The sequence below is a fragment of the Dermacentor albipictus genome, chromosome 6 (assembly GCF_038994185.2).
Source record: "Dermacentor albipictus isolate Rhodes 1998 colony chromosome 6, USDA_Dalb.pri_finalv2, whole genome shotgun sequence".
Lineage (NCBI taxonomy): Eukaryota > Metazoa > Arthropoda > Arachnida > Ixodida > Ixodidae > Dermacentor > Dermacentor albipictus.
Genome location: NC_091826.1, coordinates 82,285,726 through 82,302,879, shown reverse-complemented (window position 1 = coordinate 82,302,879; position 17,154 = coordinate 82,285,726). Strand labels below are relative to the sequence as shown.

Sequence of the window (17,154 nt, the reverse complement as noted above, 5' to 3'; positions counted from 1 at the left end):
TGTTCCCGGTAGGGGAGGGGTTATCATTTTTATTGTTTTACTCAAGGTACGTCCGCACTAGCGAGCATCTGCGTCGGCGGCAGGCAGGTGTGTGTGCGAGTATATATCAGTGTCAGCAAAGCCAATATCCTCTTGGCGACCGCAGGCGCTAGTGATGTCAGAGAGAACGCAGAATCTCTGGCAACAGTGCTCCTTTAACGAACAGTTTCAGGAACAAAGATTACAGAACTATTCTTGAAGCAGAGCAGAACGATGCACTTCGTGCGAAGTACGTACTTGTTTACCGAGTACATAAATGAAAGCGGAATACCCGCAAACACCTAAGCGCTTTCCCCGAATTGTATATATCTGCGGTTTTAACCGTCACTCAAACGGTCGCTCAATGAACGAAGCATGACGGACTGGTACGAGTCTCCAAAGTTAAGGTTCGTTTCGAGCGTGCGCCAAGTCGCGTAAACTTGCTCGGCTCATCGGTTTCAAACCAATGCGCTGTCGACTGAAGGTTTCGAAACTGCGAGCTGGAATACACAGGACGAGTGCCAGGTCGCCTCGATCAAAGCATCCACATTCGTGAACCTGAAACGGTGGCTTGCGCGCGATGTCGTGAATACGTGCAGCATTCGCGCCCTCCCCTTCGCGGCTGCATAGTCTCGAACTGCACTGTTGTTGGCGTTGCTAGTGGACATTGAGTCGAGTACTCCGCGACAAGTACAATGCACACGCAGGCTTGTATGCGTCCTTCTTTCTCATTAGGAAGTTCTGTACAGAGTATCCTTAAAAAAAGCATACATATTTTTCTTTTCTTTTCAAAGTAAGGAGCGCAGCGAACGTGGACGTAAATTGCCTGAATTATAGCGTTGAATTTTGATGATGAATAACTCGAATTGATTGCGACTTTCATGATTATGAAAAGAAAAAAAAACCGAGTGTACACAAAATGCGACTCCCTCCACATTCGCTTTTTTAAACAACTGTCCCCCAGGGACTAATATAAAAGTTCATTCATTCAATAACTTTATTGAGTGCCCTGCGATTTGGTGGGGTGGGCCTGGACTCTGCCTAGGTTTCGGCCAAGGGTTGTTGGCCCTTGGCGGCTTCATCGGCTCGCTGGACGGCCCAGAGTTGGTGCTGTAGGTCCGAGCTGAGCAACGCAGACTCCCAGCGTGCGCGGTGGCTGTCGCTGTTTGAGGCTATATCACCGTTATCCTGTATTATATATCCGTACATTCACATAGGATATGCTCCAGGGTGGCTCAAGCTTATATTAATTATTATTGTGAAGCTCACATTATTAGAGGCAAAGTGTATCCGACTCCTTTGCAGAAGCTCCACGTTTGCTGCGCTTATAGCCTTTTTATAAAACATCTGTATTGAAAAACAAAAAGAAGTAGCCTGTATTTTGTATACATTGCAACAGTTGGCAGACATCGTGAAGTGCATAGCTCAACCTCACTCCTTAGAGTAGCAATGCGTTGTACAAGACTCTGATGTTTGAATCGTTAGAGCAGCTACTAACCCGCACTTCTTTCCTTTCTGTTTTAACGCAATTGCCATTCGCAGGATACTTTTTGCACTTTCCGGTGCATTTCTATGTTTGTGTCTAACCGCGTTGCCGCCGACTTGGGCCACTGGATGGTGCGTGGTCTAATCGGCAAATCATCGGGCTGCTGTGCTGAGGGAACCGGGATCAAAATCCAACCATTGGACCAGCTTCAGCCGCTGATTATGGGACACTGCATGTGTACTGTTCATCAATGAACCTCTCTCATGCCAGTTTGGGCCACTGAATTATAGTATACCACTCGGCAATTTCCGCTCTTAAAACATCTGTCACGGCAACTTGGGTCACTCGGTATGTCCTAACGGATATGTGCCACATTTCAATTGGCCTCATTTACGTCAACTTGAGTAACTGGGTATGTGCTCTGGGCATATGTATCGCCCCGCAAAAATAAAAAAAAGGCTATTCAAGAATTATTCAGTGCTGGGGGGAATTATTCACGCGTCATTCAGTATATTCAGAAAAAGTGTACCGAACAATTGTGCCGCGGTGTCATCTTTAACGGTTCCGCAGGGGCGTGCAAAACTGGGCTCGTTGGCGCATGTTGAAGAGAACCGATCGGACTGCGCAAAAGACGGGCGGCATAAAGCATCGGCGGCCTACGCGGCGCTGACTAGCAACCAGTTTTTTTTTTTTTATTGCAAAGCGTAGCAGCATACAGGAAGGCATTCTGCGCAGAAAACATAAACTGATCTTGAGGCAATTCTGTCTCACATGCGATATCACACATGCGATAAGTGGCCTAATTCACTGCAACGAAGAGACGCGGAGGATGTGGTAACACACGAAACACACAGTGTTGACATACACATGTGAAATGCTTCACTAATCCCGCGGGCAGGTTTCTCCACGTAGCGTCCTAGGAACGTGCACTTTTAAAGGTGTAGTTCACTTTTTTTTTCGCAATGTTCTCCAGAACTAGTAGCAAGGGAGACCCTTAAGCCAGTACGCGTCCTTTCGTAACCGATCGTTAATACTTGATGCTCACTGAGCTCTACAACAGCGCTCGCGCAGAAACTGTATCTCATAAACATACTACGCACGTGCATTCTTACACAGCTTCGCACGTGGTCTCCTGACGAGCTTTCCACGAGAGGTATCGGGAACGTCCCGACATCGGCACTGTGAAGCAACGCCGTACAGCGAGCAGCCACGGGTGAAGAACGACCTCGGCACAGACAGGTGGCAGTGTTATATCCGGCGTAGATGAAATTACCGCACCGTTCCACTTGGCAAAGCTGATTACCGGGCTGCCTTATACTACGGGGAATACGACGCGATAAAGAAAGGAGCGCATTAAAAGACCGCAACGCAAAGTGGAAGGCGCCGCGAGAACAAAGCGTCCGAATGATTGCTTCCGCGTTGCGTACACGGCCCGAATGTGTACGGCGCTCTCCTCCCACCATTTGTCATGACCTAATTGAGACGGACCCGCGGCTCGCCGCGTAAAAATAGGAGCGCCCTCTGGAGACGAGAACTGCAGCGATACGTGACGCGTAATGACTGCTGTGCAGCGACAACTATACAGGCCTCCGCGTTCGCCTGTTGCGTGCAATGGCCGCCCGCACGAGAGTGCTGCTATATTTGTGCCCTGGTCGACGCCAGGTGTCGTGGGAAGCCAGCACGGTGGCGCCAAAGGCCAAGGGCCGGCGCTCGCCATTAAAGCTCGTGCTCGCAGGCTAATTGTTAAAGTGGTAGTGTAGTAAGCGGAACACGACTCCGCGTGGTAATTGGGCTTACGTCCCCGCCATCTAGCGGCGACTTGCAGCGTCGCGCCTTGTCCCCTCGGTTGAACGTGCAAGCTATATATCGTGAATTACGTGTAAGGACAACGGTTGCTCGCACGCAACTAATTCGCGTCGCTCGGCTAGTTCACGGAGGGACATAAACGGGAGAAACAGCTACGCTACTTCGATGCGCATCGGGCTTGAACGTCATCCGGACAGGAAACTAACAGACCACAGAGCGCCGGCATCCTATAGTGCACTTTTCGAAAGACGACTGCGCTCTTTGACAAACTTTGATGGCACGGCGAACGGTCTTGTGCGTGAACCCGTGGTTTCTTACCGATTTCCCCTCTTTTCCCACTTTCCCTTCCTCCAATGTGCACATATCCCCACTCGTATTGAAATAAATTAAAATATAGTTACAAGCTTTTTACAGGGAGCTGCAACGCAGCTAAAACGGCTGCAGGTGTATCTTAACAATCGTCCTTTTTCACGCGATTGCGAGCGTCGCCTTGGTCGCATTGCTCAAAGTCTTGTGAGAGTATAGGGTAGTAAATCAGCAGCAATCTGGTCAACTTTCCATCTTTTCATTCTTCTTTCTCTGCCTTTCACTCGCTCTTTTTGGCGCGTCCAGCTAATGCCTCAGCGGTACGCGTCGCGCCACGCTTTCCGCTGTGCTCTCAGCTTTTGCTCGCCTCCTGTCTTAATGCTGCCCGTCTTCGTAACGTGTTCCCTCTTCTTTCTTACTTCACTAACTTGGCAGCGCTAAATGAGCACGCCGCCATGACGAAGACTGAGAAGTTCTTCTCCGCGGTTCCGGCCCCAGCACTCCAACTCAAGTTCCCATGCTCGTGTTCCCGCCCCAACACACACTCTGTATCTGTGCCAGCGGCCCTGGTGTAGAATCGGAACGAGGAATCTAACCATGACCTGAAGTACCCGGACGCGTTGCTTTTCGAAAGCCCGTCTACGCAAAACTTCGATCAGGTATACCACGGGAACTGCGCACGTTCGCTGAACCGCGGACAAAGCTCTGCGGGTCGTATGCGCTAAGAATTCGGAGTCACGGCGTGGCGTACGGCCAAAGAATATTGGCGCGCGGGCGCGTTTCGATGGTTCCTTCGTCGTCTGCCGATTTCGCTATCCGTCATATTCGCCCTTTCCTCCTCTAGTTCTCCGCCCATTACGTCGCTAATTGCATCGACCTGGCGCGCATTCTGCTCCCGCTACTAAGCACACGTAATTAACTTCACGATCGGGGGCGACGCGTATGTTGCACACGTGCGGTTCACACAGAACGCGTCATCGAGCGGAGTTTGTCGTCTCCGGCGAGACGGTGAACGTGGGGTGGGGTGGGGGGGGGGGTGGGGGGAGGGTATACGTACTCACGTACTCGTTCTCTCTCTTTCCACGCATCACGTGAAGGAAGTCTCGACGTCGGCAACGAAAGCCTGCTACGATTTGCTCCCCCCATTCACGAATACGTGCTACGCGCTTTGAACCGGTGGGCTCTGCGCATGTCGCCACGCCTGTTGCACACTCCGTGAGGCGGCGTGCCAGAAACATACACACTCTATTTTTGGTCATTTATTTGCAGCTGCGATTTCGGCCGTGACCTTTACTGTGCACGCGTCTCTACACCACGCAGAGTTCAGGGAAGGGGAGACTAGCCATGTTCATGAGCGCACCGGAGGCTTGCCACTGTCAGCGCGCATTAATCTCGAAATGTGTGCCTATACATAATGTGACTGTTCTCGTAATGGTCGCTTTGACTGGACGTTCTCGTGTAGCTGGTTCGTCGCGCTCTGGATATGCATATGGTATAGCAGGCTGTGCCCGAGTTACGCCATCTCTTATTCGTCCGCTCTCATTTATTGATTTTCTTTAACGCGATAAGCATTCTTTGTATACCTGAAGCACCTGGAGTGACCCTGGCTCTCTACTAGCTTGGGCTACTAGGGGCTGGTTATGCCATCGCGGTTGTTGGATGCATCGTCGTCATTCCAGCTTCGTCATCTGATTGTCTTCATGCCGCCGTCGACACGTAATCGACGTCATCCCACTGTCGGCATGCCATCATTGTCGCGCTGTCGTCCCAATACCATCTTCATTGCCAGGATTTTGTTGTCAGGTTTATCTTGGTTCATGTGCACTGCGGCTCTTTTAGTGTATGAATCGAGACCAAAATTGTTATCCTGTGACAGCTCCCCGCTGTCGTGGGGCATTGTACCGGATTTAGTACGCTTTCGTGGCGGGACAGTGTCGCGCGATTTATTCCGTACAGTTATTGTTTTTGAAACACGAAATGCATTACATCTTGGGAAAATGTGAGGGGATGACATCTGTAAAAGCATCGGCTTTCTGCATAAAAAGATTCAGTTGGCATTACAGTGCGGGTTCTGTGTCTACGTGTATCTTTATCCTCATCTAATCGCGTTGTTTAAAATTGCTCTCTGTGTAAGTCTATTATTGCGATTAACATTCGTTGCCTAATTCAAGCAATTTGAGTGTACCTGCCTATGTTGTTTCTTACGCCGACCCAGTGGCCAAAGTTATTTATTAGCCTGGGCTACTGGTTTGTGTCATTATGCCGTCGGGGTCATTGCATCATCGTCATTCCAGCTTCGTCATCCGTCTCTCGTCATATCGCCTTCGTTGTTCCATCGATGTCATTACGTTTTCGCCATGCTAGCATTGTCACAGAGTCACTGAGTCAGCGTCATACGCGTATAGTCATCATGGTCGTAGTGAGCGAGTGTCGATATGGACCGATCCCACAGACAGTTTATTTCGTATATATTTAGTGTAGCGAGATATAAGCTATTCTTTGTCATCTGTACATGATCATCATCATGTGGGGCTCATATGGGGTTCTGGATGGCTAAAGCATTGAAAGCAATAGCCCCGATGCCTTTGAGGGTGTGGCGAACTCTGTCTGATTCGGTCATAGCCGGGTTCACACGTCGACAAAGAGCAAGCACATCCTCGATGTACGACGTATAAGATTCACCGGTTTGTTGCTTGCGAGTGTCGAGCGTCTTTTTGGCGAGGGCGGAGCGAACAGCCGGTGTGCCGAAGATTTGGCGGAGCTGCTGTTTAAAAGCGCCCCAGTTCGTGAAATCAACCTCATGGTTGAAAAACCAAGTCTTCGCTACTCCGGTCAGATAAAAGGCGACGTGACGTAGCTTGGACGCATCGTCCCAACGGTTAGCCGAACTCACTCGGTCGTAGTCGTCCAGCCAATCCTCGACGTCTTCCCCGCGAAGTCCAGCAAACAGATGGGGATCACGCTGGTGTCCACTGACAACCCAATACGGGGAGGCTGGGGTAGCCGAGGCCGAGATGGTGGAAGTAGAAGTGCCTGTTGGCTCGTCCTGCGACATGGTGGCGGACAGCTGGCACAATCGGCGACCCGAAAGAAGCTCCAGGAGGTTGAGCGGGGAGTCAGAGGACGGAGGACCGAAACGCACACTCCACCACTTGTGACGTAGCAGTTGTCACTACGTTTATTCCGACTCGAAAATATGGCGTAGCGATCACGCCCACAGCACGGATCACACTCGAGAGCCAGCCCCACAAGCGATGATGAAGAAGAACCCCATATGAGCCCCACATGATGATGATCATGTACAGATGACAAAGAATAGCTTATATCTCGCTACACTGTCCTGCCACGCTCTCTACGTGCTCGTGTCCTGCAGGCTTCTCACGACGACATGACCGCTGGTCACCTTGGTTTCCAGAAAACCTATGACCGCATCAAAGGTCGCTTCTACTGGCCTGGATTGTCCGCCAGTGTAGCGAATTATGTCGCTTCCTGCGCCCTATGTCAGCGTCGAAAGCTCCCTACATCAGCTCCCAGCGGCCAACTGCAACCGGTTCCTTGTCCGTCGCAACCATTTGAAATCGTTGGCATTGACCTGTATGGTCCTCGTCCTGTGACTCCCACCGGTAAACGATGGATTGTGACAGCCGTTGATCACTTGACACGCTACGCCGAAACAACTTGTGTGAGCTCTGCCTCAGCCTCTGAAGTTGCTGCATTCATACTTCAATCCCTAATACTGCGCCACGGTGCTCCTCGCGTCCTCCTGAGCGACCGTGGAAAAGCATTCCTCTCGCAACTAGTAGACGAAGTACTCAGAGCCTCCGGAACCACCCACAAGGCTACCTCCAGTTACCATCCGCAAACTAACGGGCTCACAGAGCGATTTCATCGCACGCTGTCAGACATGCTAGCCATGTACATCGAACCGGATCACAGAAACTGGGACGCAATTTTGCCATTCGTGACTTTTGCGTATAATACCGCCGTTCAACGCACGACCGGTTACTCGCCATTTTACCTTGTCTATGGTCGTTCGCCCAGTTCCTGTCTTGACGTCACTTTCTTCGCGCCAACTGTCAATCAATGTCCATCCTCCTGTGAAGAATATGTGTCCCGCATTCTGCGTTGTCGCCAGCTCGCCCGCATCAACACCGAAGCAGAGCAACAGGACCGCAAGCAGCATTACGACGCCTCTCATCGCGTCGTGTGCTTCCGCCCTGGCGACGAAGTGCTCCTCCGCACACCAGTTCGTACTCCTGACTTGTGTGACAAGTTTCAACTTCGGTTCATCGGCCCCTACAAAGTCTTGGAGCAGACTTCCCCGGTTAACTATCGCGTGGTACCAGTTATTGTTCCAAGTGACCGCCGCTGCCGCGCTGCTGAGGTTGTCCACGTGTCCCGTATGAAGCCTTTCACGAGGCGTTCGCCGCCCCTTTGAATTGCGGCCAGGATGGCCGCTCTCGCGCGAGGGGACATTAGTGTAGCGAGATATAAGCTATTCTTTGTCATCTGTACATGATCATCATCATGTGGGGCTCATATGGGGTTCTTCTTCATCATCGCTTGTGGGGCTGGCTCTCGAGTGTGATCCGTGCTGTGGGCGTGATCGCTACGCCATATTTTCGAGTCGGAATAAACGTAGTGACAACTGCTACGTCACAATATATATATATATATATATATATATATATATATATATATATATACGAAACACTGGAAATCTAGATAAAGGTGCCTCCAGCAATGCCCTTTGTCGCTGCATTGCTTGAATGCTAATCGTATTAACGTCGACAGTGATCGTGAGACGGGCTGGGTTGAAATTATTTCTTTTATTTTCTTATTGGTTAGGTGGTACTTTGCGGTGAATGATATAGCGGCTTTTCGGTGGCGCACTTTCCCAAGCTCTCATCATTTAGCGAGCTATGCACAACTAAAACAAGGGAATTTTTCTTCTATTCTCCCGTCGCGTAAATAATCGCTTGGGATTTAACGTCCGAGCGAAGCACTGCGGGCTGTGAGAGAAGCGCACAAGACGGCTAGGGATTAATTCTGACGTGTGTTAAAATATTACACGTGTTAAAGCCTAATTACTCTAGTAAATTATTAGTACTTGGTTTGCGGAGTCATTCTCAACTGAGGACTCACCGCAGCGTTGATACGCTGTGGTGAGTCCAAACACTGTTATAGGCTATGCGTTACGTTTCCCATGCTTAACTCAGACTTTTGGGGTAATAAACTCAGCATAGCATACTAAGATAAGCTGATCATTGGAGGGTATAGCGGGATTGTTAAATTACGCTTCTGCAATGCCAAATGAGTCACAATTACCGTGAAAGCTTTGGTAATCCAGAGAATAAGCACATAATGACGAAATGATTTGCTGTGATAAGCTGCCATGACGTCACCAGCTCGTGCTGACGTCACGCATTTCAACAGCATCTTCTCAGGGCTAGTTTAACTGTGGTTTAGCGGCAAATAAAGCCTATCGCATTTCGAAGAAACAAAATGCAGAAACTAATCGGTGGTTGTGAGAACTTTTCCCAGGTATGACACGGCCCAAATGGATCAAGACACGTCTAAAAATTGCTGACGTCACACTTACCTACCAAACCTGTGGGTTTGCCGCAATATTCAAGAACGCGAGTTTGTCATTCGTTTCCCTCACAAATAAACATTCTTCTTCTTTCGACTAGGCGAACGAAAAATAGGGCGTTCTTAAAGAATACTTTACAGTTTATACTTATTTTATTTTTGTCTTCAGTGTTCCTTCTAGCGATACCTCGTTTGAATGTGGAAATAGTCCCACATCTAACGAAATAGAATGTTCTCCGTAGATTATCTGACACTGCTCCTATACAGTGGTTTTCTTTTACGTTTTTTGAGGCCTCGAACTAATAATGTTTTGCAACGTTGGTGGTATGAGTCAATTTAATCGGATCCCTTGCACATCGAGGAACTAAATGACGCCATACGTCTAGTACTGGATACATTTTACATTACGCCTAATGGCTTGTGCGCCGATCTTACCTCTTCTTAAGATGGCTTATCAAGATGTACAATCTGTACGACTACACATAAGGCACGTGCCCCGCATTAATAATGTGGATCCTCGAGGTCCTTTTTGTGTGGCGATGACGGATGTGAACGCTTCGGTCCTTTCTGCGAGGCCTTGCACGGCGTTGGCGTCTACTCTTGGGATGGCGACAGACTTTTGGCTAATTGCTTCTTTCCTCTTCATTTCGTAATTTTCGTTTGAACTTCGGTCTTCCGTGGTTAATTTGAATGGACACCTTCACAATGCGCTACGCTGGTCTCTTCGCCGCGTGATTTTGGTGGGCAGCAGCCACGTCCGCTGTTTCGTCATACACCACAGTTCAGGCGTTTCAGGAGAAACGACGCAGTTATGTCTAGTAAAATCCCAAGTGTATACAGTTGTGATCGAACGTTTCGAGCCTTCGACCTGGCCATTAGGTACTCTGTACAGGTTATGTACAAAGCAGTGGTTTACATTATCAACTTTTGTTTTCTCAAGCCTGGTCTAGAATACGTATTGTGCAAGACAAATCAGCATCACGTAGCACATATAAATGAGGATCGAACGCGAAAAAATTGTCCATTGCTTGCGCATAATAGACATCTGTTTTCTGTCCAGGATGTTGACAATGACGCATAGTTGGGGCTTTACTGGCTGAATACCGCGATTAAGAGCGAAATCGAAATACAGCGTGAAACAAGCTAATACGTCTTACCCAGAAGATATTTAATCGTTCACCAATTGATCTATAGTTCGCAGTCTCCGGCAGGATGCTTCTAGAGCGAAATACACTTGGGCGCCCTCTCGAGGCGGCTACAGCAAACACATTTAGCAAACCCATAGAGTTGTTCTACTAACTCTATGAGCAAACCCTCTCGTTAAGCCTACTGCGCCGCTAATCGAGAACGTATATCGTAAACAACGCCCATTTGTCACCTGTGCACCGCTGCCGAAGCATCATCACACAAATCTAAGGCGAACACGAGCATTAGTGGGGAAGGATAGAGCCTAGCAGTGCAGGCAGACGGCTCGATAGATCCGAAGCGGGCTGCTCTCACTTCGACTGGCGCCGCCATCTTGCCGTACGTAAGGCTCCCCTTGCGTGCGTTAGCGTTCAACGCTAAATCCTGAAAATAGCGTACGTACGTAAGAGCTCCAGCAGCGTTTACGTATAGCGCATGCGCAGTGTGGTGCACGCAACGCTAACGCTAACGCTAACTCTTTGCGTTTGCTGCTTTACGCTATACTAAAGCTCTCTATTGTTTCTGTGCTAGGCCTCTCGCGCAGAGACGGCCGGCCAGGTCGTCTATCGCAGCTCCGCGCACGGACGTCTCACTCCGGAGTCGATTGTCAGGGAGCGCGTGCGCGCCGCTGATGCGATCGAGCAGCAACGCAGCACGCCTCCTCTATCGTCTCTCTCTCTTTCTCTCTCTCTCTTCTGTCGCGTGTTGGTTTTCTTTCGCTTTCCGCGTAACTTTCGCTTTCATCGCCATGTGTGTGAACAGTGAGCGATCGCTTTTGTGCGAGGGCGCGCAATCGTGCGCGTGTCCCGGGCTCGTATACCTCAATCTTCGTCGAGGCATCGTGCTTTGGGAGAGCCTTTGTGCCGTCGCCGACCTTTTTCTTCCGGCGTCTGCATGGTGCCGCAATTTGTCCGCGTGATCGACGCGTATCGTCGTTTGCGTCGGCGCGAGTGTGCGCGTCCCCGGAGAGAACGATTCAACGAGCGATTAAGCGGAATCGCGTTCCCGGAGAAAGACGTTTCCTCGGACGCGAGGGTCACCGCGTGGCCGGCGGCCCGAGTGACCCAGAGATCCGGGTGAATTGTGGCGGCAGGTCATCCAGTCGTGCGCACCTTGTGAGAAACGGTGTACGGTGTGCTGCTAGCGATAACTGTGAGCGGCAGTAGGTGCCGGACGTATTGCTTTCTAAGAATACGAATTCGTACTGTCTACTGTTTGTTTCTGTAAAACTGAAGTAGGTCGGCTTTTACTGGTCGTAGAATTCTTCTGTCCGTTGAAAAGATATTCAGAATGTCCAAAGATTAGAAGCAAAAGTCATTGTGAACATATTTCTTTTTGCTCGTGTAAGGTTCTGCAAAGAATTATAATCAAGTTGCTTAGAGAAAATTTATGGAAAAAATCGCACAATAAGTGAAAGACCATAAGTGCCGCAGTGTATGAAGTTCTGAAGGGTACGTTGATATGTTGTAGTATTTGTATTAAAACACACGTAGACATTCTATACGCGTAGATGGCTGGAAAATGCTTGCTAGGAGTCGACGCTTTCTTTTTGTTTTTGCACAGTCTTTGCATCTGTCATGCATGGTGGAGCATATCTACCGTGTTGAACAATGGAAGGAGTGGCACTCATACGTGACGTTAGCAATAGTGTTTCGGTCCTATTGTGGTGCCCAGGTGCGCAAACTGTTGTGCCTTGGGAACGACAACGAACGTGTTAGAATTAGCAGGTTGGTTTTAATGGCGGAGTGGTGTGTCCTTGATTGCACTTGACTCATCGGCGGGGCTCGACATCGAAGTTCTCTTTTCTCCAGAAAAGCCATTTCCGCCGATTTGCTCGCTTTCAGAAATAAACGATCCTGCCACGGTCTCAGTGGCCATTGCTTTCTGCAGCTGACCTCAAGTTCACGTCACCGAGGTCCCGGCTGTGTTGTGCCCGTTATGTTGGTATTTTTCTAGCCGCTAATATGTGTTAACATAGCAAAAAAAAGGAAATCAAGGTGTGAAGAACTGTAAGTTTGAAATTAAACCATTAGCCTCAAGTTTTCATTTTACCAAGTAGATTTGCGGTTTACTTGTTATGAGACCCTCATACGAAGATATGGCTCGAAATTTCTTACCTAAACGCGTGGGAAGAGAGAAGTAATTTTTTCAGCCCCACTGTACCGAATTTCATGATGAGACTTGTTGAATTTAAAAGAAAACGTTAAAATTTAGTGACTGCAACAAGGAAATCATTTATTTATGCAATCAATTTCTTTACAGGAACTCTTGTACATTTCAAGACTGAGAAGAACTCACATATCGAGTTTACAACTCTGTAACTAAGCAACTAATATTGATAACGAAATTGTGTAAACTCTACCAATAACACATCTTGATCAGACAAAGTTGATGTATTAAGCACCGTTTGAAATGTGCCACTAATTCGTGAGCAGTATTGTTAAGAAACTCTCGCTAATATTGTAACAACTTCAGGTAAGCCCTAAATTTGTATCTCATGTTTGTACACTTTATGTTCTATAAAGTATGGAGTTAACAGAAATGCAATGTCTCTTTTTGGTGTAGAGTTACGGATTTGTAAACCTCGTGCTTCTTTTTCTCAAACCTGCCTGTTTCTGGCAATTGTTGTAAGATACTTGAGGTCATAAAGCAAACCATTGTTTCCTATATTCGCTACAATTTAACTTTCTTTGTAAAATGCAACAAACTTTCTTCAAGTTGGCCCGGTGGTTGCCTCATAAAATGCATTTAAGTAGCCGGAATCGGAGTTGTTGGGCTCGAGCTATAGCTTCCTCTTAAGCGACACCACCGAGGAAGAGTAAACTAAGCTTTGTTAGTAAGTGATTATATTGCATAGACACAGCGAAGCGACCACTCCTGCTGTGATTGGAGGCTCGGTAAACCGGAAAAAACGCAACGACAAAAAAAAAGGAAAAAAAAAACGGGTTTGCGATGCAGGCTTGAAATTACCTCACCTGCACGCTGTACCATTATTCATTTTGACGGCGTCTACAGATGTGTATATATTATATTCTATCGGTAAAGAAGGCCTACATTGCATTCTAAAGGAACCAGTAAGAGCTCAGCACAAGGAGCTTAGAGAATTTTTCGCAGTAAATAAACGGTTGCAATGCGAAGAAACGATTTGAAATTCCTTAAAATACACTGAGGTTCACGCGCTGAGGTTTTGGAAGGGAAATTTAAGGTGAAAGAACGGGGCGAGTAGAGAATGCGCTTTTTTTCTCGTTCTAATAATGAAGCTTTCCTGTAACCGGAATCACAACATTAGTTTTAGGAGAATGTTTAATCGTTCGCAAGTAATTGAGCGTACACCCGCTTCTGTGTCACCTGTTTCACGCGTTTCAGCGGTCGTCAAAAGCAGCCCGAGCCAACTACCACAATTGATTGACTTGCCGACCATGGAATATCTTTATTAGATCATCAAATGTGCAGTCGCGGACAGAATAAAATGGACCACGGTATCTCCGCAAACGTTCAATTCCCGAGCAGCCTGTAGCAGTAACCAGTAAAACTGCCCACGACAACGTTCTTAGCATATTCTAGTCGAGGTACAAAATGCAAATACCAGATTGCGTTGTGAGGTTGCGGAGATATTCAGCTTTTTCTTAGATTTCATGGTCCGTAATATTCTGTCCGCGACTGTACGTTTCGCTGCGACACGCGCAGGCTGACGCCCAACTTGACGCTGGTGCTGGGCACGGCCATGATGACGATGACCATGGCGCTGATCCCGGTGTGTCACGTGCTGGCCGTGCTTGCCGTGGTGCTGGCCATCATGGGCTTCTTCATGGGGTGCATCGACACCGTCGCCAACGTGTACATGATACGCATATACTCCAAGGACGTGTCGCCGTTCCTGCAAGTGAGTGACGCTTCCACATTGCGCAGTTTCAGCATGATCACGCGTGGATGGATAGAGAGAAAGAAAGGCAGCGAGGTTAACTAGACTGCGTCCAGTGTGCTACCGAACACGTGGGGAGGGGTGGAGTGAAAGAAGATAGAACAGAGAAAGTTTCAAATTATGCGCTTTCACTGGACGATGTCCAGCGTTTTTACGGGCGGGCTATCAAGTTTGTGGCCTTCGGGTGCATTGAAGAAATAGCTCGTGTGGCTTTCCAGACTGGTCAACTGTGAGGCAAAGTCCACAGGACGTTTGCTTTGGTAAAAGCCGATCGTGTAGTCTACTTTAGGGATGCTGGAGAGTCTGGCATTGTTCGTCCAAGCTGGAGCTGTGGCAGATGAGGCGAGCGATGTTGAGTTGTGATTTCCTATTGCAGTAACTTGTCTTGTTTATTTTTCCTCCGATGTGCAGGCATAATGGTAATGATAAAAAAAAACAATGTCATTAGTTACAACGGTGCTGCCTTGTGCGTACTCTCTCTCTCTCTTTAATAGCACCCTTGGGACGTCCATCGCCTTCGCCTATTGAAATGTGAGATGTAGACATGGCTGAATGTGTATGCATGCTAGAAAAAAAAGAAATGTTAAATGCCGGACAAAGCAATGCAATTGTCTTCCACCAACGTGAAAGTGGCGTGAGTCAGATGGATTTTTGTCCACGAGAGGCCAACATGCGCTTCACTCAAGCAAATTCTCGCTGTAGCTTATATTTCGAACGAAGCGGGCTGATTCATGACGTTCAGTAGAAGCACCTACAGGTTGCAGGTGAAGTTGCACAAAAACAAATGCAGAGAAGAAGATTGGTGGTCAGGGGAGGAGGGGGGGGGGGGCTCCGCACTTACCTCAGCAAGAATCAGTTAGGGATCTGACTGCTTGTTTCGCAGATTAATTATTACATAAACCCAAACATAAACATTTATCGAGAAATTCTGTAGATGTGTGCCGTTGGAAGTTTTTGAGAACGAATCCAGCACAATCGAGTAGTGCTATATGCGATTCGAATAGAATCAAATATCGAACATTTTTCGAACAGTTCGCGAATAATGTACTGCCTTCTCACTGTTAATACTAAAAAAAAAATTACGCACTGGTATTCACAACAACAGAGTGTCTGCCATTGCACTGCACAATATAAAGCTGGCTTTATTAAATACATAAGCTTGGGCAGATTAATCGGATTTTCGCTGCGTCACCACTACTGCAAATGATGCCGGTGCCGGTAGTCATTGGAGGACTGAAAAGGGAGATCAAGAAATGTGGAAAGCGCCCATTGAGAAACAGGCCTAAAAGTTGTGATTTTCCAGAGAAGCTAGGGCATGAATATTTTAGAGTTTTTCAGGAAGCGCTTGCACCAAGACGGGCTGTGCCATTAGCGCCTAATAATAATATCGCTGGACTTTCTACGCAACACTGTGTTTCTGAAGAGAGAGTGAAGCCCAGAGTCCCACGACCGCTAAAAGGCTGCGCATAAACGGGACACAGTGTTCTCATTGACAGTTAGACTAACGTCAATGTAGGATGAAAAATTTGCATAAATGACGCGCGTTTGTCGGTGGTGAAACAATATCGTGAGCCAGCGTAAGTAAAAGGCGCACGATGAGAACCTCATAGCGGCACTACTATACATGGCTAGAGAGAACTGAAAGTGAACTGTAAGGGACTGTCACGAAAAAAAAAGGAAACTTTCGGGAAAGCGTTCACGACCTGCGTGCCCAGCGTTCTCTCTCTACCTGTTGACTGAACATCGGGCATACTGATGTCTGTGACGTTGTTTAAAAAGCACTGGCTGCTCTGTAGGTTCGTACCGTCGTTGTGTGGCCTAAGTTTACATGCAAAACTTACCCCGCCGCGATAGCCTGGAGGATACGGCGTCGCGGGGTTGAGCCGGTTGTCGCGGATTTGATTGCGACCATGGCGGCCGCATTTCGACGGCATCCAAACGCATTAACGCTCGTCTACTTGGACTTAGGTGCACGTTAAGGAATTCCAGGTGGTCACAATTAATCCGGAGTCCTCCACTACGGCGTGCCTGTTAATCATATCGCGGTATTGGCGAGTAAAATCACAGAATTTATTTATGCAAGGTTATTTTCCTTCGTGCTGTGTTCCACCTTCTGGTCATTCCGTGTGAAAACGTAACGAATAAATAGTGTCATAATGAATAAGTTCTAAAGGTTGTTTTTAAAAGGCGTTATGAAACCTCTGTGGCACATGGCTGGGAAGACTGGGAACCCAACACCACCAGCTACAGGGAAAAAAGAAAATACAGTGTCGTAATAGAGCTGCTGGTTAGCCAAAACATTCGAGATCGTTGAGCCTGTCCTCCAGCAGCGGGAATTCAGCGCTGTGCAGTACGTCAGTGCTCTTAACCTGACTTAACCAAATGAGCCAACTACTTTAAGATGCCGGGCCAAGGATGGAAAGCTGTGCATTCTCGTCTACCGCATTCATTCAAGCACAGAAGAAGGAAAAGCTGTAAGGGGGATCATCACGTGATGAAAATGAAGCCAGTAAAGTTCGGCCAAACTCCACCGTGCTCAGCGCACGCTCTCAAAGAAAGCCAATTCGGGTTCGACAGCAACCCGTGACTAGTGATCCAGTGCGTTGCAACGAAGGGAATGAACTTATACGTTGAAATGGACGACCGAGGAGGCACGGGCTTATTTGGAGAAAATGTGCACACAAGCCGCGTTTACATGAATGCGACCGTAGCGCATCGCACATCCAAACGCATTTGGGAAAGGCGATGAGACGCTGTTTACATGTAGAGCGTTAACTATGGCGAGAACGTCGAGCCGCGCTCATGACTCGGCTCGCGCCTGTAAATCTGCACTCGCCTG

General features: G+C 48.2%; 1 protein-coding gene across 2 annotated transcripts in view; it reads left to right on the top strand.

Moving 5' to 3' along the window:
• The window catches only part of LOC139061250 (major facilitator superfamily domain-containing protein 4A-like), a 457,040-nt gene that overhangs the window by 413,796 nt on the left and 26,090 nt on the right, over positions 1-17,154 (top strand). For both annotated transcript variants that reach the window (XM_070540958.1, XM_070540957.1), the window contains one exon: positions 14,081-14,276. In XM_070540958.1, coding sequence (XP_070397059.1) covers positions 14,081-14,276 — 196 coding nt within the window. The remainder of the gene's footprint in view (positions 1-14,080; positions 14,277-17,154) is intronic.